Genomic DNA, 23,068 nt, shown 5'->3' with positions numbered 1-23,068 from the left:
CGGCTCCAGCGACGCGCCGGCCGGGGCTCCGCTCCTCGCCGGCCGGCGTCTTCATTCTTAGTGTGGGCACCCGGCAGTGACAGCTTTCGGCTTCACAGCCGGGCACCCACTGCGCATGCGCGAGCGGCAGTGCGCATGCGCGAGCGGCACGGCGCCGTCCGATTGGACAGGCGCTCGCCTACAGGGAGGGGCTGTGAAAAGGCGATTAAGCTAATCGCCTTTCCAGCCCCTCGGCGGAAGAAGGAAGTGGGACAGGAAGTGGGACAGGAAGTCCCCCCCCCCCCCCCCCCCCCCCAAAAAAAATTACATGCAAAATGTGGCATGTAAGGGGGCGAGGAGTGGGTTAAGCGGAAGTTCCATTTTTAGGTGGAACTCCGCTTTAAAGATGAAGTACCAATTTTGTTGGAAATTTGCTGTATTATACAAAAAATAATGCTTTAAAGTAAAGCAATATATTCACCTGAAGCTGCTGTTGCAAGTGTGTGATTTCAGCAATCCTCAGCTCTCTGGACTTGTTCGTACTTTCGATCTCCTGTCGCTGTGTGGTCAACCGATACCGAATGTCATGAAGTTTTCCTTCCAGCTGATGCTTTTTGTCATTCTACACATTGGATGGGCAAAAAAACAAACACAATGACCTATTCAGCTCCTTTGATCTCACTCTTCTTGAGATTACAAGTCAGCCAAGAACTTACCAAAGCTTCCAGCTCAAACTCCAGAGTCTTCTTTTTGGCCTTCAGTACAACAATGTCTTCCTGTTCCCTGTTCCTCTGGTTAAGGAGTTCCTGACGCCGATTCCTTTCCCACTCCAGCTGTCTCTGACGTTCAAGTTCTCGCTTTGCAGCCTGTTTAAAGTTACAGGGAAATTCTAATTCTTGTGTTTTATCAAGTCCAAAGTCAGCTCAGCCCTCTACCAGGAAATTCTAGAGCACTTCATGGTTCCTTCCGCTGACCAGCTTTATCAAGATGCTGATTTCATTTTCCAGCAGGACTTGGCACCTGCCCACACTGCCAAAAGTACCAATAACTGGTTTAATGATCATGGTATCACTGTGCTTGATTGGCTAGCAAATTCGCCTATTCTAAACCCCATAGAGAATCTGTAGGGTATTGTCAAGAGGAAGATGAGAGACACCAGACCCAACAATGCAGAAGAGCTGAAAGCCACTATCAAAGCAACCTGGGCTTCTATAACACCTCAGCAGTGCCACAGGCTGAGCGCCTCCGTGCCATGCCGCAGTAATGCATGCAAATGGAACCCCAGACCAAGTATTGAGTGCATACTATACTGTACATGGAAATACTTTTCACCAAGCCAACATTTCTGTATTAAAAATCCTTTTGAATTGGTCTTATTTAATATTCTAATCCAGATACTGAATTTTGGACTTTCACTAGCTGTAAGCCATAATCAAAATTAAAAGAAAGAAATGCTTGAAATATCTCATATATAATTAAGCTATATAAAATATCTGAGTTTCACTTTTTTAATAGAAATACTGAAATAAAAACTTTGATATTCTAATTTTATGAGAATTTTTTTTTTATAATAATAAATTAAGAATAGAATTTATGCCAAGCTATAATTTAATGAGTACAGGAACGAAACCAATGATGTGTGCTAAAAGGAACAAAAATAGAGCAGAATGTGTTGCTCACTGTACAGGTAGAAAACACTGCAGCAGCCAGCCGTGAACAACACTGGGAATGTAAGCTGTCAAAAATGGAAGCTTTTTAAAAGGCTTTAAAAGACACTGGGCCAGATTCAGATAGGAGATACGACGGCGTATCTCCTGATACGCCGTCGTATCTCTAAGGCCGGCCGGTCGTATCAATGCGACTGATTCATAGAATCAGTTACGCATAGATATGCCTAAGATCCGACAGGTGTAAGTGACTTACACCGTCGGATCTTAGGCTGCAATTCCAGGCCGGCCGCTAGGTGGCGCTTCCGTGTCTTTTACGCGTCGAATATGCCAATGAGCATTTACGCCGATTCAGAAACAAACGACCGCCACTTTTTTTTTTACGTCGTTTGCGTTCGGCTTTTTCCAGCGGAAAGTTACCCCTGCTATAGCAGGGGTAAGTGCGGCATATCCTATGTTAAGTATGGCCGTCGTTCCCACTCCGGGTTTTGAATTTTTTACGTCGTTTGCGTAAGTCATTCGCGAATACGGCCGGACGTAATTTACGTTAACGTCGAAACCAATGACGTCCTTGCGAAGTCATTTGGAGCAATGCATGCTTGGAAAATTTCCGGACGGCGCATGCACTGTTGGATCGGAGCGGGGACGCGACTGATTTAAATAGTACACTCCCCCTAGCCGCGAAATTTAAATTCCGCCGGGGGATTTACGATACGCCGCTGCAAGTTTTGAGGTAAGTGCTTCCTGAATAGAGCACTCGCCTCAAAAACTTGCGGCGGCGGCTCGTAAATCAGATAGGTAACGCGGATCTAAAGATCCGCTAACCCAGGGGTTGACAAATTTGCTTGGAATCTAGGAGCCAGCTAAAAAAGTTCGGAGCCAGAAAAAGCGCCCGTCCCGACGAGCTCGCGCTCAGAAGCGAACACATACGCGAGCAGCGCCCACATATGTAAACAGTGTTCAAACCACACATGTGAGGTATCGCCGCGATTGGTAGAGCGAGAGCAATAATTCTAGCCCTAGACCTCCTCTGTAACTCAAAATATGCAACCTGTAGATTTTTTTAAACGTCGCCTATAGAGATTTTAAAGGGTAAAAGTTTGTCGGCATTCCACGAGCGGACGCAATTTTGAAGCGTGACATGTTGCGTATGAATTTACTCGGCGTAACATTATCTTTCATAATATTAAAAAAAATGGGGATAACTTTACTGTTGTCTTTTTTTTTTTTTATTAAAAAAAGTGTAATTATTTCCCAAAAAAGTGCGCTTGTAAGACCGCTGCGCAAATACGGCGTGACAGAAAGTATTGCAACGATAGCCATTTTATTCTCTAGGGTGTTAGGATAAAAAATATATATAATGTTTGGGGGTTCTAATTAGAGGGAAGAAGATGGCAGTGAAAATAGTGAAAAATTATATTAGAATTGCTGTTTAACTTGTAATGCTTAACTTGTAATACCAACGGCCACCACCAGATGGCGCCAGCTCACATCTGGTGGTAATAACTTGTAATACCAACGGCTCACCACCAAATGGCACCAGCTCACCTTCCAAGCCAAGTCGCCAGGACACCATTTCTAGTCGCCATGGCGCCCGGGATTTGTCGATCCCTGCGCTAACCTATCTGAATCCGGCCCACTAAAGGCTATGGGTGCCAACTCACATCTTAAATTAAAACATTTATATGTTACACAGGGTTTGTGATCAGATAATTCACTGGTTGTATTTAACCAGCCATCTAACTGTCATGTTCAGTACATATAAAAGTTATACAGGTGGTCTGAACCGTAGAAGATATTTCGAATTGAAGACCAACTACACAAGAAAGACGCGCCCACACACAATGTTGCCTGGTGGCAGCACTTTACTTCGGGGGATCACACACTGGAAACTTGGTCTGCACAGTGGACCCCGTCCCAAAACATGTTGACTCCATCACACCACACAACCACAGGGTTAAACACAATTTCTAACAAAATACTTTGACCACACACTTCATGTGAAGTTCAAACAATGCACTGTTGGATCAGAGACTTGTACTGAATTAATTGGTATAATGAGCACAAATTGCTCAGCGAGTAAGATTTGGCCTTGTCACCTTTAAGACCCCATTCACACCTGAGCGTTTTGTAGCTTAAAGCCTGAAGCTACAAAACGCTGGAGGGGAAAAAATCAATTATTCTCTATGGAGATTCACATCTCCACTCCAAAACGCCTGAAGCTCAAACAAGTTCTGGGACTTTTATTTTTTATGGCAGATTTGGTTGTTTTTCTGTTTTTTACATATTTGACCTTTTGACCTGTACAAAATCGCGGCAAAATTGAGCGACTTTCTGCCTGAAAACGCTATGCTCAGGTGTGAATGGGGCTCAGTCCAGCCTGGGCTTTTAGGCTGGGATTCTCCTCTGGGTCACGTTTTCAGCGTAGACCGGTCTAAAGTCCGTTCTCGTCACTGGAATCATTCGGTGCAGCGCATCATCACGACTTCCAGGTCGGGATCCGCCAGCTGCCCTGATTGATAGCAGTCTCAGTGAGCCGCTGAGACGGCCGCTTCCCACCCCTCCACAGCTCAGCGCTCCAATGAGCGCTGAGAAGTAGAGCAGAAGGGATGCTGACTGACAGTCAGCATCGCTCTACTCGGGGAGGAGTGAGAACCGAGCCATCGGCGGTGTTCAGTGGCTCGGTTCTCAGTGCAGCGATGCTGGGGGACAGATTCAGCATCAGTATGATGCTGCATCCACCTAGGTAAGTATAACTAGCCAAAAGAAAAAACATAAACAACCTATATTTCTGTTTTAACTAAAAAGTCAAAACATTGCTTAATTTCCTGAAGCATTTGGATCCTACTGGCTGTCGCCTGATAGTAATTAGCTGTACCAGACAAGCTGCCTACTCACATTAGATCTGTGCTCCGGGTCAGTTTCATACCCATATACTGTCGGGAACAACGCCAAGACAGTGCAGGATTCCAGATCATCAAGGCTCTGCCTACTCTTTTTTCTCATAACTTAATGAGGTCCTTACTACACAAATTCCATCACAACGCCTTTCCAACATGTTTGAAGGCACCTACAAAATTTCTAGCCAAAACTACACCATTATAAAAACCATTTTTGTGACGTGTAAAAAAATAAAGTTTATGGACTAGCAATTAAATGTAGGAATAACAAAAAATTTTTTTTTTATCTTAACCACTTAAATCGGAGGTTCCATTACAAAAAAGAAAAAATTAAAAAAGTCAGCAGCTACTAACTTTTAATAAGGACACTTACCTGTCCTAGCCGCCTGCGATGTCGGCCCCTGCCGAGGCCGATCCTCGATCCTGGCAGCTCCAAGCGCCGCCATCCATAATAAAAATGCAATAAAACTATCCCCTATTTTGTAAACGCTATAAATTTTGCGCAAACCAATCGACAAACGCTTATTGCAATTTTTTTCTCCAAAAATAGGTAGAATACGTATCGGCCTAAACTGAGGAAAAACATTTTTTTTTATATATTTTTGGGGGATATTATAGCAAAAAGTAAAAAATATTGCATTTTTTTTCAAAATTGTCGCTCTATTTTTGTTTATAGCACAAAAAATAAAAACCGCAGAGGTGATCAAATACCACCAAAAGAAAGCTCTATTTGTGGGGAAAAAAAGGACGCCAATTTTGTTTGGGAGCCACGTCGCACGACCGCACAATTGTCAGTTAAAGCGAAGCAGTGCCGAATAGCAAAAAGGGGCAAGGTCCTTAACCTGCATAATGGTCTTAAAGGGGAGTTCCACCCACAATTTCACTTTTTAAATATAAATACCCCTGTAATACACAAGCTTAATGTATTCTAGTAAAGTTAGTCTGTAAACTAAGGTCTGTTTTGTTAGGTTGTTACAGCATTTAAATAGTTTATAATCTAGAAATAGACCGTGGCCATCTTAAGTGTGGGCATCATGAAGCCAGACTGTATGACTTCCTGGATTTCAGCTTTGGACATCTCGCACATGCTCAGTGCACAAGCAATGTAATAGGTTTCAGTCAGGTTTGCAAGGACTACTGGGAAACATGATGCCTATCCCAGAAACCCTTGCAAATAGCCTAGGCAAATAAGGAGGAGGAAGTAATGAAGGACTACAAAATAAAGGTATTTACAAGCAACAAATTAAATACAAATTGTCCATTCTGAACACTATGAGATTAGAGCATGCAGCACAGACAAACATAAAAAAATGGGTGGAACTCCACTTTAAGTGGTTAAAGTAGTTGTAAACCCACTTGGTAATTTTCAGGCACTTGCCAGTCTTTTTTAATGCCAAGTGCCCTATGTATGTGTTTTATAAAATATAAATAAATGCTGTTCTATATCTTATATCCCAGCGACGCTCATCTGACTGCCTGCTGCTTCCTCTCCTGATCTGACAGCTACAGCAGGCGGGGATGAGAATCCCCTGCTCACATCAGTTGGGAAGGGAGGAGGAGGAGTGGGGCAGGCGGTCACGAGAGCTAAAATAGGGAGGGATTGCCTCAATTAGGTCTACGGGTAGGGGCGGGTACCATCATCCTTTGTGATAGGATATTGGACAAGAATACCTGGGGTTGCTCCAATTCTCCCATATGTCAGGGGCTAGGATACAAGATGGCGAACTGCATTTTTTTTTAAAATAAAAACACATACACAGGTGAGTGCTTGGAAATAAAGAGATTTTTAATACAGCTTACCTGTAAAATCTTTTTCTTGGAGTACATCACGGGACACAGAGCGGCATATTCATTACTATGTGGGTTATATGGAGTACCTTCAGGTGATGGACACTGGCAATCTCAAACAGGAAATGCCCCTCCCTATATAACCCCCTCCCATAGGAGGAGTACCTCAGTTTTGTAGCAAGCAGTATGCCTCCCAAAATGGTCCCCATAAGAGGGGTGGGAGCTCTGTGTCCCGTGATGTACTCCAAGAAAAGGATTTCACAGGTAAGCTGTATTAAAAATCCCTTTTTCTTTATCGTACATCACGGGACACAGAGCGGCATATTCATTACTATGTGGGATGTCCCAAAGCAATGCTTACAATGAGGGGAGGGAGAACATCTTCCAAAGACAAAAGGATTTAATTTAGAGATATACTCAAATCATAATAAATCCAACTTAGTTGAGAAAAAATAATTTTAAATTTTAAATTTAACTCAAAAGGGAGCCCCCGGAATCCGAGGGTCTCAAACTGCAGCCTGCAGCACTGCCTGCCCAAAGGCTGTATCAGTATTCCTTCTTACGTCCAACTGGTAGAATTTTGTAAACGTGTGGACAGAAGACCAGGTTGCCGCCTTGCAAACTTGAGCCATAGAGATCTGGTGGTGTGCTGCCCAGGAGGCGCCCATGGCCCTAGTAGAATGAGCCTTTAATGATAACGGAGGAGGCAACCCCTTCAAGCCGTAGGCCTGAGTGATTAACTGTTTAATCCACCTCGAGATGGTGGATTTTGCAGCTGCCTGCCCCTTCTTGGGCCCATCCGGTAAAATGAACAACACATCTGTTTTCCGGATCTTCTCTGTAGCTTTAAGATAGGCCTTCATGGCCCTGACAATATCCAAGGTATGCAGCAACCCTTCCTTTCTGGAAGTAGGTTTAGGAAAGAAGGATGGTAATACCAAATCCTGGTTTAGATGAAAACTGGATATAACCTTCGGTAGGAAGGAAGGATGAGGGCGGAGAACGACCTTGTCCTTATGAAAAATAAGATATGGTTCCTTACAGGATAAGGCTGCCAGTTCCGATACTCTTCTGGCGGAAACTATGGCGACCAAAAATACTAACTTCCTTGTCAGTAAAACCAAAGGAATTTCAGCCAACGGCTCAAAAGGTTGTTTCTGTAAACTTGACAGAACAAGATTTAAATCCCACGGACAAAGCGGGGATTTAACTGGAGGATTAATACGTAAGACCCCTTGAAGGAAGGTCTTAACTAGCGAGTGGGTGGCCAGCGGCCGCTGAAACCTCACTGACAGAGCTGAAATCTGTCCTTTGATTGTGCTTAATGCCAGTCCTTTATCCACTCCTAGCTGGAGAAAACTTAATACTCTATCGATGGTAAACTTGCGAGAAAGCCATCGCTTGAACTCACACCAGCCTACATAGGCCTTCCAGACCCTGTAATAAATCACCCTAGAGACCGGTTTCCTGGCTCTGATTAGGGTAGAGATTACTTTCTGAGACAGACCTCTACCCCTGAGAATCAGGGATTCAGCCTCCAGGCCGTCAAATTTAGATGCCGTAAGGCAGGGTGGAGGATCGGACCTTGCGATAGCAGGTCTGGCCGTAGAGGAAGAGTCCAAGGGTCTCCCACTACCATCTTCAGGATTAGTGAATACCATGCCCTTCTGGGCCATGCTGGAGCTACCAGGATGACTGGTATGTGCTCCACCCTGATCCTGCGCAGCAGGCGGGGTAGTAACTGGAGCGGGGGAAATACATAAAGAAGTTTGAACTGATGCCAAGGGCAAACCAGCGCATCGGTTCCGCAGGCCATCGGATCCCTTGAGCGGGATATGAACCTGTCTAGCTTCTTGTTGAGTCTCGATGCCATGACATCCACGTCCGGCACTCCCCATCTTTGGCAGAGTGTTTGAAAGATCTGTGGATGTAGAGACCATTCCCCCAGCAACAGAGTCTGGCGACTTAAGAAGTCCGCCTGAAGGTTGTCCACTCCTGGAATAAATATTGCCGATATGCAGGGCACATGAGCCTCTGCCCACAGGAGAATCAAGCTCACCTCTCTCTGAGTGGCTTGACTCTTGGTTCCCCCTTGGTGATTTATGTATGCCACGGCCGTGGCATTGTCTGATTGAATTCTCACCGGGAACCCCTGCAATTTGGACGTCCAAGCCCTGAGGGCTAGTCGAGCAGCTCTGAGCTCCAAGATGTTGATGGGCAACTGCCTCTCTGGCTTTGCCCAAGTACCCTGGCGAGTGCAACCATCCAAAATTGCTCCCCAGCCCGTCAGGCTGGCGTCTGTGGTTACTATCTTCCAAGCCACTGGGCTTAAAGACTTCCCCTTCACTAGATTCTGAGGGTCTAACCACCAACACAGACTTTGTCGGACTCTTGATGAGAGCGGCAAAGGGATATCCAAGGCCTGTGGCCTCCTGCTCCATGCTGACAGGATGGCTGCCTGCAGGATGTGAGTGTGGCTCTGGGCGTACGGTACCGCCTCGAATGTGGCCACCATCTTGCCTAGTAACCGCATACATAGGCGAATAGTCGGTTCTTTCTTGCTTAGAACCAGTAGGATTAATTCCTTGATGGCTTTGACCTTTATCAGAGGTAGAAACACCCTTTGTTGTTCTGTGTCTAACCTCATGCCGAGATATTCCAACTGCCTTGTGGGCTGGAATGCTGACTTTTCTCGATTTAGGACCCAGCCGAACCTCTCGAGGTACTGGACCGTGAGGGCCACTGCTCGTTCCAAGCCAGGAGACGAGTGATCTATGACTAGGAGGTCGTCCAGGTACGCTAGGATCGTGACCCCTTGGATCCTTAGCTTGGCTAGGATTGGAGCTAGGACCTTCGTGAACACCCGGGGGGCCGTAGCCAACCCAAAGGGAAGCGCCACGAATTGGAAATGACGCGAAGCCACCATAAAGCATAGAAATCTTTGATGTGGCTGATAAATTGGAACATGAAGGTAGGCATCCTTTATGTCTATGGATGCCATGAAGTCATCCTTCTGGAGTGTGGCAGCTGCTGACCGCACGGATTCCATCCGAAATGAGCGGACCTTTAGGTATGCATTTACCATCTTTAGGTCCAAAATTGGCCTGACATCTCCGTTGGACTTTGGGATGATGAATAGGTTGGAGTAGAAACCCAGCCCTTGTTCTAGGACTGGTACCTCTACTATTACTTCCTGGGAGAGTAAATGATTCAATGCCGTCATTAATGCGGCTCCCTTCTCCGGATCGTTTGGAACCCTTGACTCCTGGAAATGAGGAGGAGGAAACTTTAGGAAGTCTAGTTTGTAGCCCGTAGCCACGGAAGACCGTACCCATCTGTCGGGAATGCTGGCTTCCCAAACCTCTGAAAAGAGACGCAGCCTTCCCCCCACCCTCGTGGGTGGGGGCGCCCCTTCATAAGGTCGGCTTGGGGGCTGGTTTTGCTGGTTTGCGAAACCACTGCTTCTTGCCTCTAGCGGCCTGTCCCTGCGATTTGTTGTTGAAGTTAAAGTTTGATCTTGCAGGAGGCCGTCGATACTGTTTGGCATTAGAGGGCCCCTGCCCAGGGGAGTGCTGTCGTTTAAACGCAGGCCCCTGAAACTTTTTCTTGGTTGGCAAAAGAGTACTTTTGCCGCTTGAAATGGTCTGAATGTATTTATCCAGGTCTTCTCCGAAGAGTCGTCCTCCATGGAAGGGGAACCCTACCAGGAGCTTCTTGCATGGGGGCTCGGCCTCCCAGCTCTTTAACCATAAGAGTCTTCTCATATGGATAAGGGATAACGATAAACGTGACGCTTGCTGGATAGAATCCTTAATCGCATCTACCGTAAAGCGTATGGCCCTAGGGACATCAGAAAATTCTTCTGCCTGCTGGGCAGGAATAAGTTTAAGCATCTGCTTAGTTTGATCCGATAATGCTTGTGCAACCCCAATCGCAGCCACAGCTGGCTGCACTACTGCCCCTGCAGTAGTGAAGGAGCTTTTAAGTAGTGCTTCCAAGCGTTTATCAACCGGATCCTTGAACACCTGTATGTTTTCTACAGGGCATGTTAAAGATTTGTTAACACATGAGATGGCTGCGTCCACCGCCGGGGTTGCCCATCTCTTGGAAAATGTATCTTCCATAGGATATAAGGCAGAGAATCTTTTAGGTGGTAAAAAGATTCTATCTGGCTTGGTCCAATCTTGGAACATAACTTCCTCTAGTAGAGGATGGATCGGAAAAACTGCGTTGTTTTGAGGCACCTTTAGTGAGCCCAAAGCTGAAACAGTCGATACTTGGAGATCTGGTACTGGCAAGTTGAATGCACTATGGACCAAGTCCGTTAAGGCTTGAACCCACCAGCTCTCCCCTTGGGAGGCTGCCCCAGACTCCCCTGTATCCGGATCCTCGATCCCCGAACCTGCTTGGTCCTTGTCCAAGAGGTCGTCCAATTCCCCTGCGGAAAGGACCTCCTCCTCTGAGGGTCCACGCTCGGGCGACGGAGATCTATTCCGTTTTCTGCCCCGCATAGCCTTGGCTATCATCTTTTCCATCTCTTTTAAGGAGGTGGACAGTACCTCGTCCGTGACCACCCTAGGGTTGGACTGACCCGTGCCAGCTCCAGCCCCAGATCCCGATGGTCCCATCAAGGCTCCCTCTCGGGAAAGCAGCGGCATAACTTTGTCCGAGACCTCAGACTCTCTGGGGGAATCCCCACCTCTTGTACCCTCTGAACCAGATGCCATGGTACAATACCGAGGTACGCCTGCTAACTTATCGGTGTTTGGAACTATAAATAGTTATTGCCCAAAAACCCGTTTGGGGGATAAAAAATGCCTTCTCTCCCTTTAATGGTTCTTTTTCTTCTTTTTTTCCCTTTTTTTTTCAAACCCAAGAGAGAAAAAACATTCTGTCCCCCTTAGTAGTATTGCCAAAAAACTGCTGAGATAGAAAAGAACAGCCTAATTCTAGGTTCCAGGACAGTCTTATTGAAGACTGTAATATCTGTTTCGGCCACTGTGTGTCCTCGGCGCCCCGTGCTGCCGCTCTGGTCTCTTTCTCTCTCAGTTCCAGCATACACTGAGCAGGGAACAAATGGAAGGGCCGCCCCTTCCTTTAACATGCTGGCCCGCCCTTCCCCCCTCAGCTAACGGCGCGAAATTGCGCCCATATCACGGGGACGCGCGCGCGCCCGCCGGCGGGGGGTGGGGGGGTGGGGGTAAGGAGACCACACGAGGAGGCAGTTTGTCCTGTCTCCAGGCTAGGAGGAAGAACTGTGGCAGCAATCGCCTGGAGGCTTTGCAGGTAAGCACAGCTCTCTTTACTGCACACACAGGCCTCTTTCTCAATGTTTACAATACTACCAGGGAGGTCACCTTTTATGGGGAATACAGATAGAGCCATCCTATCTTTAAGATATGTGACTTACTTTGCCAGATGCAGCGCATAACTTTAGGCATGTCCCCTGTGAACCCCCCAGAAAAACCTGCTAAGAATCAAGTTCCGCAAGTTTCCCCTCACTTACCTGCTCCATGCCGCAGGACTTTGCAAAGCAAGAGGCCCAATCTTCCCCCATCTCCGTGGGGCATTGACCTTCAGGCCCTGGGTTCCTATGAAGGATCCACTGTCCTGGGCCCATATAGCACTCTGGCAACAGAAACATTAGGCCCCCAAAGGTTTCTAAGTTCTGGGCCCAGGGTCCAGCTCTCTAAAAAGAAAGCATTATGGGCTATACCCCTTTGGTTTGGGGTCCGGTTACTGACCACTTTAGCGCTGAGGCCTTTGGACAGAACCGGTTAGCCCATCTAATCCCAAGGATGTGGAGGCAAGCTAAACCATGACCAACACCTAAGACACTGGCGTAAAAACTGAGGTACTCCTCCTATGGGAGGGGGTTATATAGGGAGGGGCATTTCCTGTTTGAGATTGCCAGTGTCCATCACCTGAAGGTACTCCATATAACCCACATAGTAATGAATATGCCGCTCTGTGTCCCGTGATGTACGATAAAGAAAACACTGTTATTTCTGCAGAAGGGGAGAGGAGGGCACTGACGCAGCTGACAGACAAGGGTGGGTGGTGGGGGACAGAAGAGAGAGCGGATGACGGATGCACGTAGTAAACTGACCACGGTGTCAGGGCTCAATAGCCAATATAAATTGTGGTCAGTTTACAGGGAGGAGGGTAGAACCAGGCAGGATCAGCCGGTATTTTAGGTGATAGAAGGGGCCAAACGACACAGCACAAGCACTGTGCTGTTATTCATACTTGAAAGGAACAAAATCGAAAAAACATTTTATGGGTAACAAACGCTTTAGGAGTAGAAAATTTGCAACACTGGTGTATATTTGAGTGGAAAGGGACCAGGAGTTCCCTTAGGTTTTTAGAATTATCGGTATCAATGTTTACGAGGAAGGTGCAATGATCTACTGAAATTCACAAATACAATATTTTGATTATCAAGCTTGCTGAAGGCAAAATAACATCACATAAGGAGGAGCTACCTCTCTCCGCTCTATTTCTTTCCTCCGCTCCTCTTCTCGTTGACGTTCCAACTCTCGCTGCTTTTCCAGCTGTTTCTCCAGCTCTTGTTGGCGCTTTCGCTCCTGTTCCTGCCGTTCCCGTTCTTTTCTTTCCTGTTCAGCCCGTTCCAGCTGAGCAAGACGCTCCTGCTCTTTACGCTGCAGCTCCAACAAAGCCTGCCTCCTTTTCTCTAATTCTAGGTTCCCGCGTTCAAAGTTCTCCCGCTTCTTATCTTCAAAGGTTACTGGCAGAGAACGGAGGAGAAGAGGGAAAATTATTGAAAACCATCAGATATAATAAAGGGTATGAATAAGGTTCAGGAGGGCGGTATTTTCAGTACAAGTGGGAAATCAATAACACAGAAGCATGACCCAAACTAGATGGGAGAAAGGTAAAACCTAACCCTTAGGAAGTATTCAGTTAAATCAGAACTTCAGTAATTTTTTTCAACTTTCCATCTATTAAAACTTCTGCCCTAGTTGTTTTAACTTTGGATAGTAAAAAAAAAAAAAAAAAAATGATTTGCCAGTAAATATCGTTAACAGCCCACTTCCTGTTTGTCTGGTCATTAGCCTAGGCTTATGACATCATGCACAGCTCTCTCTAACTCTCGTGAGCCGCTGCAGGGCTGGAGGTGTGTGTCTGTGTAAATCCAGGAAGTAAACAGGCAACAGTTCCAGCTGCCCACAGTAAAAATGGTTGCAGCCAGATTCAGTGGAGGGAGATTTCTGCAGCATATTTGGCAAGTACAGAATCACAGTATATATTTTTTTTATATATATATAATATAATATAATATATATATATATATATATATATATATATATATATATATATATATATATATATATATATATATATATATATATATAGTGAGGGGTAAGCTCGGTAGCGGGGTGTGTGACCCCTTGGATGGGTTCACCACACACTGAATTTCTACAGACTGGCAGTCGAAGACGGTTGAAAACAAAGTTTCTGGTTTATTTTTCCATCTTGCTGGAAAACAATTGCAAGCATCCAAACAGCATAAACAAAATCAAACATAAAATAACTCCTAGCCACTTTGGGCGTCTACCTTCCACACAGGAACTTACCTATGAACCTAACACAGCCTACTGCTGGGTAGACAGTGCTGGTCATACAGCACAAAACAATAGTCTTTTGATTTTTATCCCACAGAAAAATCAATCCTCTCCTCACCTCCACACAAGACCTTCTAGCACTGCTCTCCTACTCACACAGCCTTAGGATGCAGCCCTTAGTGGTAACCCTCTGGACTTCTTATAGAGGCCTAAATTGCCTCACTCTGAACAACTGGAGTCTTCCAACGGCCCTTAGCCTTTCCTGGCTATTTCTCGCAGCCGACGCCTAATAATGATTAGTGTATTGTCTAAGCAAGGCAGAAATGTATGTCCCGTTTGTGACAACACCCACAGATTTACCCGACTTCCTGTCACAATATATATTATATATATAAAAAATAAAATGCAAAGTGGTTGGAGGGAAGCTTCAGAATGGCAAAGATGTTTTTATTACAAATTATGTGAGCTGACTGCAGTTCCTCTTTAAAGTGCAGTAAATGCCTGGAACACACTTGCAGAGGTAAGGCAAACTTGATTGACTATTTGGCCCAATTAAAGCAAATTCAAAGAATGCCAGTGTGGAGCAGTGCTCAAGTAAACCTGCCAGCCCTTATAAAATTCTATTTTTTTCTAGGACCAGGAAACGCAAAGGTGCATGTTAGCTTCAACCCCCAAAACCCTGTGTGCCCCGCCCACTGCATCTCTCAGAGGAGGAAAGGAGGAAACTGGCCAGTTATGTGATCGGAATTGTAGGGGGACACTACAAAAGGAAGCAGTGCTGATGGTGTATACAGGTTAGAGTGGCTTAAAGTGGTTCTAAAGCCACTTTTTTGACTTTTACCTACAGGTAAGCCTATAACAAGGCTTCCCTGTAGGCAAGAAGAATATTCCCCTTGCAATGCGCCGCGGCGCATGCGCAGGGGGGATCTACGGCGAAAGGACCGGCAGCCGCCGGACCTTGCCGAGTTTTAAATCACCCGCGCGCACGCGCGGGAGTGACGTCATCGCCACTCCAGCCAATCACAGCGCTGGAGCGGCGATACCCGGAAGACACGCCGAGGCAAGATGAAATCTCGCTCGGCGTGGACCAGGTAAGTGCTACACACCTCGTTCCGAGGTAAGTATTTCATAATGAGCTAATATGCGGTGCATATTAGCTCATTATGACTTTTCCCTTACAGGAGAAAAAATAAATAAAAATTTCATGCGGGTTTACAACCGCTTTAACACACACTTTAACACTTAATTTGATTATCTGTACCTTACATTTCATACATGTCCATCTTGGCTTAAGATGTTGTCAATATGGAAAGGTTTGATATGACATGTTATGTTGTCTTAAATAAAGATAATAATAAAAAAAAAAAACTAGGTATGGGGAATGACTACTTGGAGTCGCGATTCTTCAACAACTCCTTCCCTGATATCAAACAACTATTACAACACCTATGTACTGTCAATTAGGTGTTGGAGGAGGGTGCCATAGAAACACCAACCTTCACAAAACCTCTGCTGTATATCCTTAAAGCAGAACTAATGTATCTTTTTAAATGCAAACACAACGAAATTGCAAGTTGTAAACGGTGCATTCAGCATTCTTGCAAATCTTTGTTACCTTTTGCAAAATTCCTAATTGACTGGGAAGTGATGACAGGGGGCAACTATCTGGAAAATGGGCTTCTTATGAGGGACTGATTACACCTCCGTAGTACCAAATATGCAACATGCACAAAAACAAGAGAATAACAACATACAAAAAAAAAGGGGGGCCTCCGTGAGGCTTCCAGAGCTGAAGCAAATAGGTCATAGAGAATCCCAGGTCCTGCACTGTGTCTGAACAGCAGCAAGGAGACGTTCTGGAAAAGTCAAAGATGTATAGTTTGCAAGTGTGCATGAATGCACGCATTATTTTTAACTTGCAATTTTAGAGTGTGTTCTGATTTAACACCATTTGCTGTTGTGACTACCACAGATCTACAGTGTGTTCGGTGGTAACAAATCTTTTAAAGTATTAAAAAAAACAAAAAAAAACAGGATATAATAATACAGTACCATAAAACACGCACTGTATTTTAATTCAAGAAGAATTATTCTTATGCAAGTTAATAAATGCATGATGTGCATTTCTGAGCTTGCTTTTAAAATTAACTAAAGTTCCATCATTAAAGTGGATGTAAACTTTTTTTTTTTTTTATGTCACAATGTACAGTATAAGATTTCCTATCATCTGTGTCCAGTCTTACCACGCAGAGGTAATCCAGCTCTGAGCAATCCTCTTTTATTGTTCAGTGAAATAAAACGGACTTGCAGAGAAAAACCTTAGTCTGTTCCGCCCCCTTGCTGTGAGTGACAGGTTATTTACATATCTCATGCACTAGCCTGGAGACAGGCCTTTTTTTTCAATTTCAACCCCTACTCCTTTTCTGAAGTCATGTGGTTACTTTTCTGGATTTTGACTGGATGTTAGTGATCATAGCAGAAGTCAATTAGTGACATCACGACTCCACCCACCGAGCTCCAGACAACAGACCCGCCCACAGAATCTGCAGTTTTTCAGTTCTTATAACAGACAGAGGGGAGACATTTGACAGGTGAGGATACATGCAGGAGGCATCTACAGTTGTATTTAAAATTATTCAACCCCCACTGAAATTGATTGTTTTGGCCAGTTTGACATTGATTTTGATCATTCAGTCATCCTGCTTACAATTAAATCAAAGAGGCACGTGTAGGTCAGACAAATATAACATAACATTTATAATGAAATAACCACAAATGTCTTTTCTGTGCTCACATCATTATCAGTTTTATTCAACCCCCAAGTGACATTCAATCTTAGTACTTAGTACAACATCCTTTTACAGTTATAACAGCTTTTAAACGTGAAGCTTAGCTTGACACAAGTGTCTTGCAGCGATCTACGGGTATCTTTGCCCATTCGTCATGGGCAAAAGCCTCCAGTTCAGTCACATTCTTAGGCTTGCGCACTGCAACTGCTTTCTTTAAGTCCCACCAGAGGTTCTCAATCGGATTTAAGTCTGGTGACTGCGATGGCCACTCCAAAGTGTTCCAGCCTTTAATCTGCAACCATGCTCTAGTGGACTTGGAGGTATGCTTGGGATCATTGTCCTGTTGAAAGGTCCAACGTCTCCCAAGCCTCAGGTTTGTGACGGACTGCATCACATTTTCATCCAATATCTCCTGGTACTGAAGAGAATTAATGGTACCTTGCACACGCTGAAGCTTCCCTGTACCTGCAGAAGCAAAACAGCCCCAAAGCATGATTGAACCCCCGCCATGCTTCACAGTGGGCAAGGTGTTCTTTTCATCATAGGCTTTGTTCTTCCTCCTCCAAACATAGTGTTGATTCATGGGCCCAAACAGTTCTAATTTTGTTTCATCAGTCCACAGAACACAATCCCAAAACTTCTGTGGTTTGTCCACATGACTTTTGGCATACTGCAGTCGACTCTTCTTATTCTTTGGAGACAGCAAGGGGGTGCGCCTGGGAGTTCTGGCATGGAGGCCTTCATTACGCAGTGTGCGCCGTATTGTCTGAGCAGAAACTTCAGTACCCACATCTGACAAATCTTTTCTCAGTTCCTCAGCAGTCACAAGGGGACTTTTCTCCACTCTACGCTTCAGGTAGCGCACAGCAGTCGAAGTCAGCATCTTCTTTCTGCCACGACCAGGTAGCGTTTCAACAGTGCCCTTTGCCTTGAATTTGCGAATGATGCTTCCTATGGTGTCTTTTGGTATGTTTAACATCTTTGCAATCTTCTTATAGCCATTGCCCTTCCTGTGAAGAGTAATCACCTCTTCTCTTGTCTTCCTGGACCATTCTCTTGACTTCACCATGTTTGTAACCACACCAGTAAATGTCTAGAAGAAGCTGAGTATCAGTCATTTTAAAGCTGCCTAATTGGTGCTTATTAGGCTTTATTGCTGCTCCCTGACATCCACAGGTGTTTTCAATACCTGATTGAATACACTTCAATGAACCTCTGTTCTTCAGAGTGGTAGTCTTTAAGGGGTTGAATAATTGTGTAAATGAAGAATTCACAAAATAAACATTTACTACTGTATTACAAAACCGATTTAGGTCATTTTAGTTGCATATGGTTCTTTAAGAAGTCCTTGCAGGATTTCATTCTGAATACAATTACAAATGTACACTAAATTCCCTAAAACCCTTTACAGCATTGGGGGGTTGAATAATTTTGAACACAACTGTATATCCTTATAGATCAGCACTATGGAAGAAGTTTAGAAAGGATGAGAGTGGGTTTACATCCACTTTAACTAAAAGTAGTTTGACAATTTTCTTAAACAAACTTTTAAGATTGTAGTCTTCAACTTACAAAGGCAAAAAAAAAAAAAAAAAAAAATCTAAAAGAAATCAAAGAACTTAATACGTTAATTACCGGGCAATTTCTTGTCTATAGGGGGAGGCTCCTCTTCTGCTGGTTCTTCGGGTAAACGCTGATCAACGGACACGGAGCTCATTATGGAAATCCCACTGCCAGATCGAACTCTTCTGTGAAAAATAAGCATACCATAAAATATAAAAATGAATAAATCTGCTCACATGGTTGCTACAACTAAAGCTGCACCCCAGGCAGTTAGATACACAGAAAAAAATAAATAAAATAAATAAGTGGTTTTACCTGCCAAGGAATTTGTATTTCTGAGTACGATTTACATATGGAAATTATGTTCACCAGCATACCTGAATACCTTCCCAGGAGCCCTTTAAAGGGGTTGTAAAGGAAATGTTTCCCTAAATAGCTTCCTTTACATTAGTGCAGTCCTCCTTCACTTACCTCATCCTTCAATTTTGCTTTTAAATTTCCTAATTTCTTCTGAGAAATCCTCACTTCCTGTTCTTCTGTCTAACTCCACACAGTAATGCAAGGCTTTCTCCCTGGTGTGGAGAAAGCCTCTTGAGGGGGGAGGGGGCAAGCAGGAGTGTCAGGACACACTCTACTTTGCAGATAGAGAAAGGAGCTGTGTGTTAGTGGGCGTCCCCTCAAGAGGCTTTCTCCACACCAGGAAGAAAGCCTCGCATTACGGTGTGGAGTTACAGACAGAAGAACAGGAAGTGAGGATTTCTCAGAAGAAATAAAAACATTTAAAAGCAAAATGGAAGGATGAGGTAAGTGAAGGAGGACTGCACTAAGGTAAAGGTAGCTATTTAGGGAAAAAAATGTTTCCCTTTACAAGCCCTTTAACTGGGTTTTATAGCAGAGAGCAGAATAGTTTCCCTGATCACAAGACCACTGTAAGGCTCCATTTCCACTAGTGGAACTCCAAAGTCGTGCAATTTAGAGTGCGACTTTACACTCTCTGGATCAAAATCACATCAAAGGGCTGCAGGCACCTTTTTGAAGTCACTGGGACTTTAGGTCGCACTAATCTGAATGGGTGTCATTAAAATCAATTTGCTGTGGCTTGTCATACGACTATGTGTACAAATGTCATCAGAACACCAAGGATTCCTCAGAAGGGCCCAAAGCTTTATTCACATGGTACAGATACAGCAAATTTTTTGGAACCATGCAAGGCCCCTTCGTCAGGCAAGTGTCACTGACTTGCCCGAAGAAGGGGCCCTGCGTGGTTCCCAGAACGCTGCCCTATGCGTACCATGTGAATAAAGCTTTGGATTCCTCTGAGGAATCCTTGGTGTTCTGATGAGACTTTTTTTACTCAGATTGTCTAGGGTTTCCAGCCGGCGGTCATTACAACACCCAGCATTACTACAGACATTTCCATGAATGTGTGCATGGGAAATATTGCTTTTGGATTCATGCGTACAAAGTCACATGACAAGTCGAACATGTGGACACGGAGCCTAACTGGCTCTCACAGCTGTTGCATGATTAGGAGTACTGTCTTGCAATCAGAACCTATGAGCGAGAGCTGCTGGAGACAGCTCAGTCAGTGTGCTTGGAGTGCATTCTCAGCGCACAACCTCAGACTGGCATGGGTGTATTTGTGTGGCAGCTGGTTGTTAAGACCCACTTTTCCTGCTGTCGCATATATGCATTACAAGGTCAGAAAGGCGTTGCCTTTCTTTATATAGTTCAACTCTATATACATCATAGAGACATAAGCAGGGGCCTGCAAGGCTCTGAAAATGTTGCACTGCTGTGCTATAATGTTCAAATAAAACTTTGGTCTACATTGTGAAACCCAAGGTGTGCCGATGACATTTTCCAAACTTTTAAGTGATGCTGATTGATAGTTCCTGTCAACTAAAATGCATTTCATATAAGCGTGCAGTGGGAAGATTTCATCTACCTTAGATTTACACAGCTCCCTCACATAGCACAGCCAGGTGGGGGACATCACTTGCAGTTAAAGAGGTTGTAAACCTCCAAAAAATAAAAGTAAAACCAAACGCACGCACGACAAAGGCATAATGAGCTAGTATGCATCGCTTACTAGCTCATTATTAAATACTTACCTTAGAATAAAGCTCTCCAGCGGCACCTACACACCGATGAGATGGCCGACATCTGGTGTTTCTTTCGTGTTCGTAGGCTATGGTGCCGTGAGTGGCCAGAGCTGCAATGACGTCACTCGCGTCCATGCGCGTGGGAGCCACCGGTCATGGCACAGGGCTCCGAAGAAACGGCACGGATGGCCGTTCCTTCAGAGCTCATGCGCCGATAAACTTTGCAAGTTTAGGATATATTTGCTGTACCTATAGGTAAGCCTAAAATGCCTATAGGTACAAACAAACCAGGGGAGTTTACTCTCCACCCCAGCTTGCTGTCTGCACTACTAGCTACTTTTATGTAGTGGAGAAAACCATTCCAAAAAAATATACATACCGTATTTATCGGCGTATAACACGCACCCTAACTTTAAGAGGGAAGTTTCAGGAAAAAACTTTCCGCAGCCCCCTGCGTATAACACGCAGGCACAGTTTACCCTCTATTTTCAGGGTAAAAAAGTGAGTGTTATACGCCAATAAATACAGTACTTTAAGTTCAAATAAAGCACAGTTTTTCCAGCTGAAATTGAGTTTATTTCTCACCTGAACGACGGTGGCACGTAATCTGGAGGAAGCACTGGAGGGAGCGGCTGGCCAGACATTGCAACGTCTATTAAGTGCATAGCCAAGATGAACTCTTCTGCTGTTAACTTCCCATCCTGATCGATGTCTGAAAGATTCCTGGGATAGAAAAAAAAATATGCCATAAACCAAGCTGGAGATCACAATATAGGTAATACTTTAAGGAGAACAAAAAAAAAAAGGGAACCTGACCTTCACTTTACATTTTTTTTGGTAGATGCCAATAAGTTAAATGTATCTATACCCAAAAACTAGGTTCGTTTTTTCCATGCTTTTTTTGCGCCCCCTTTATGCACATTCAATATACTGTAAATTTAGAGGATCAGCATTAATCAAACTAGGAAAAGGCAACAGAAACGTCCACCCTTCTTTTCTCCATATGATAGATGGGAGGGCTTCTGTATTCCTCAGAGATAGCTGGGAACAATGTAATTAAGTGTGTAGCCAAAAACACAGACCACAGGAAGTTATCCATCGACAAGATTCCTGGCAGGAACACAAACTTTACACACCCTCTTTTATTTATCTCAGGTAGCAGAAGCCACCTTTTTACCAGGCTCTCCTGTCCCACCAGCGGAATCTCTGCGCCGAGTTTCCCGGGTCTGTACATTTGCTGTGGCCATTAAGAGGAGCTCTCCCTCTGCCTGCTGCATTTTTGTTTACATGAAAAACGCAACAGGAGGAGCTGGAACATGCAAACACTTCCAGGTAGAATGAAACTAAAAAGATTTGGAGATAACGGCAGAAACATCTCAGTTGAAAAGTACAAGACATATAAGGCTCCATGCACACGGGACGTTCAAAAAAAGTCTTTCTGGACGTCGGATTGCTGGCAGGAAAACGCTTTTAACAGCATTTTTTTAAACACTTATGTGCGTTTGAGCATTTTTTTTAGCGTCAGCATTTTTTGGCGTTTTTTTTATTTACATCCAGCTTACTTTCAGCCCCTGCAATGTAAAAAATGCTGAACAATGATAAAAGCGTGTTTATGCAAGTTTTTTTCCAGCGTTTTTGTGGTCAGAATAACTGCTCTTGAACGCAATTTTATGGTGTCCAGAAAACAGCCCATAAACTCAACTGCTGATAACCTGCAATAAATGTCCATGTGTGCATGGACACATAGGATAGCAAAGAGGAAAGTTTAAGGGCTGTTAGTAAAAAAAAAAAAAAACTCCCAAAAACATCAGTTTATCAGCTTCAGTGTGCATGAGGCTTAAGAAGCCGGGGCCTGCTTTAGCCCACAAGGCACCTCCTAGATTAAAAAAAAAAACACAAATGGTTGGACTGACGCTTTAGAAATCAAGTAGAGATTTGGACCCCCTTACATATGGCTGCGAGCAAAAATCTCTTACAAGCACACAGTCTGTAAAAGAAGCGGTTAGGCGATTAATTGGAACCATCAAAAAAAAGAAAAAATTTGGGATGGAGTGATAATGTAAAATATAATATTAAATTATGGTGCATTAATAATACATGTCAATGTAGATATTCGCCAGCACTCCACAGATATTTATCATCTGAAAGATTCATTGAAGAATGATCACATCATAACAGAGAGTGTGCAGCGTTTCAGAGCTGAGCAGGACCCCTTCTTCACATGCCTGACGAAGGGGTCCTGCACGGTTCAGAAACGTTGCACTCCGATTCTTGTGATGCAATTATGCTTCAATAAATATTTCAGATTAGCAAGGCAGGGGGGCGCTATACTAACTGTGAATACATAACATAAATAATATACGGTTATATTAAATACCAACAATGCAAAAGTAGCTAATCACCACCTAAACAGTGAGTGGTTGCCTATAAATATATCACAACGGAACAAGCATAAACCAAAACATATATGAGTCCGTTACAGTATAACAGTGAAAAAAGTCCATAAAAAGTGCATAGTAGTGCTCAGATATTCTTCAATATGTGTTGAACGAATAGAGAAATGATTTCCTGAAGTTGATGCTGTGCGTGCCCAGGTACCGCCTCGAAATATACTTTGAGGCGGTCTGCTGGTTCTTTGACGCCAGAGGTGGAACGCACGCCAGCTTCCCCAGCAAGGACCCATTTTTTTCT

The 23,068-nt window shown here is 44.3% G+C and overlaps 1 protein-coding gene across 3 annotated transcripts in view; it reads right to left on the bottom strand.

The window, feature by feature from the left end:
- Positions 1-23,068, bottom strand: part of ITSN1 (intersectin 1) — a 266,243-nt gene that overhangs the window by 132,079 nt on the left and 111,096 nt on the right. For all 3 annotated transcript variants that reach the window (XM_040338914.1, XM_040338913.1, XM_040338912.1), the window contains 5 exons: positions 20,963-21,100; positions 18,345-18,457; positions 12,820-13,082; positions 696-845; positions 461-601 (listed from right to left, as the gene is read on the bottom strand). In XM_040338914.1, the coding sequence (XP_040194848.1) occupies positions 461-601; positions 696-845; positions 12,820-13,082; positions 18,345-18,457; positions 20,963-21,100 (805 nt within the window). The remainder of the gene's footprint in view (positions 1-460; positions 602-695; positions 846-12,819; positions 13,083-18,344; positions 18,458-20,962; positions 21,101-23,068) is intronic.

Source organism: Rana temporaria, chromosome 2 (genome assembly GCF_905171775.1).
Source record: "Rana temporaria chromosome 2, aRanTem1.1, whole genome shotgun sequence".
Classification (NCBI taxonomy): Eukaryota; Metazoa; Chordata; class Amphibia; order Anura; family Ranidae; genus Rana; species Rana temporaria.
Note: the sequence above shows the minus strand (reverse complement) of the source record. Positions and strands in the feature narration are given on the sequence as shown.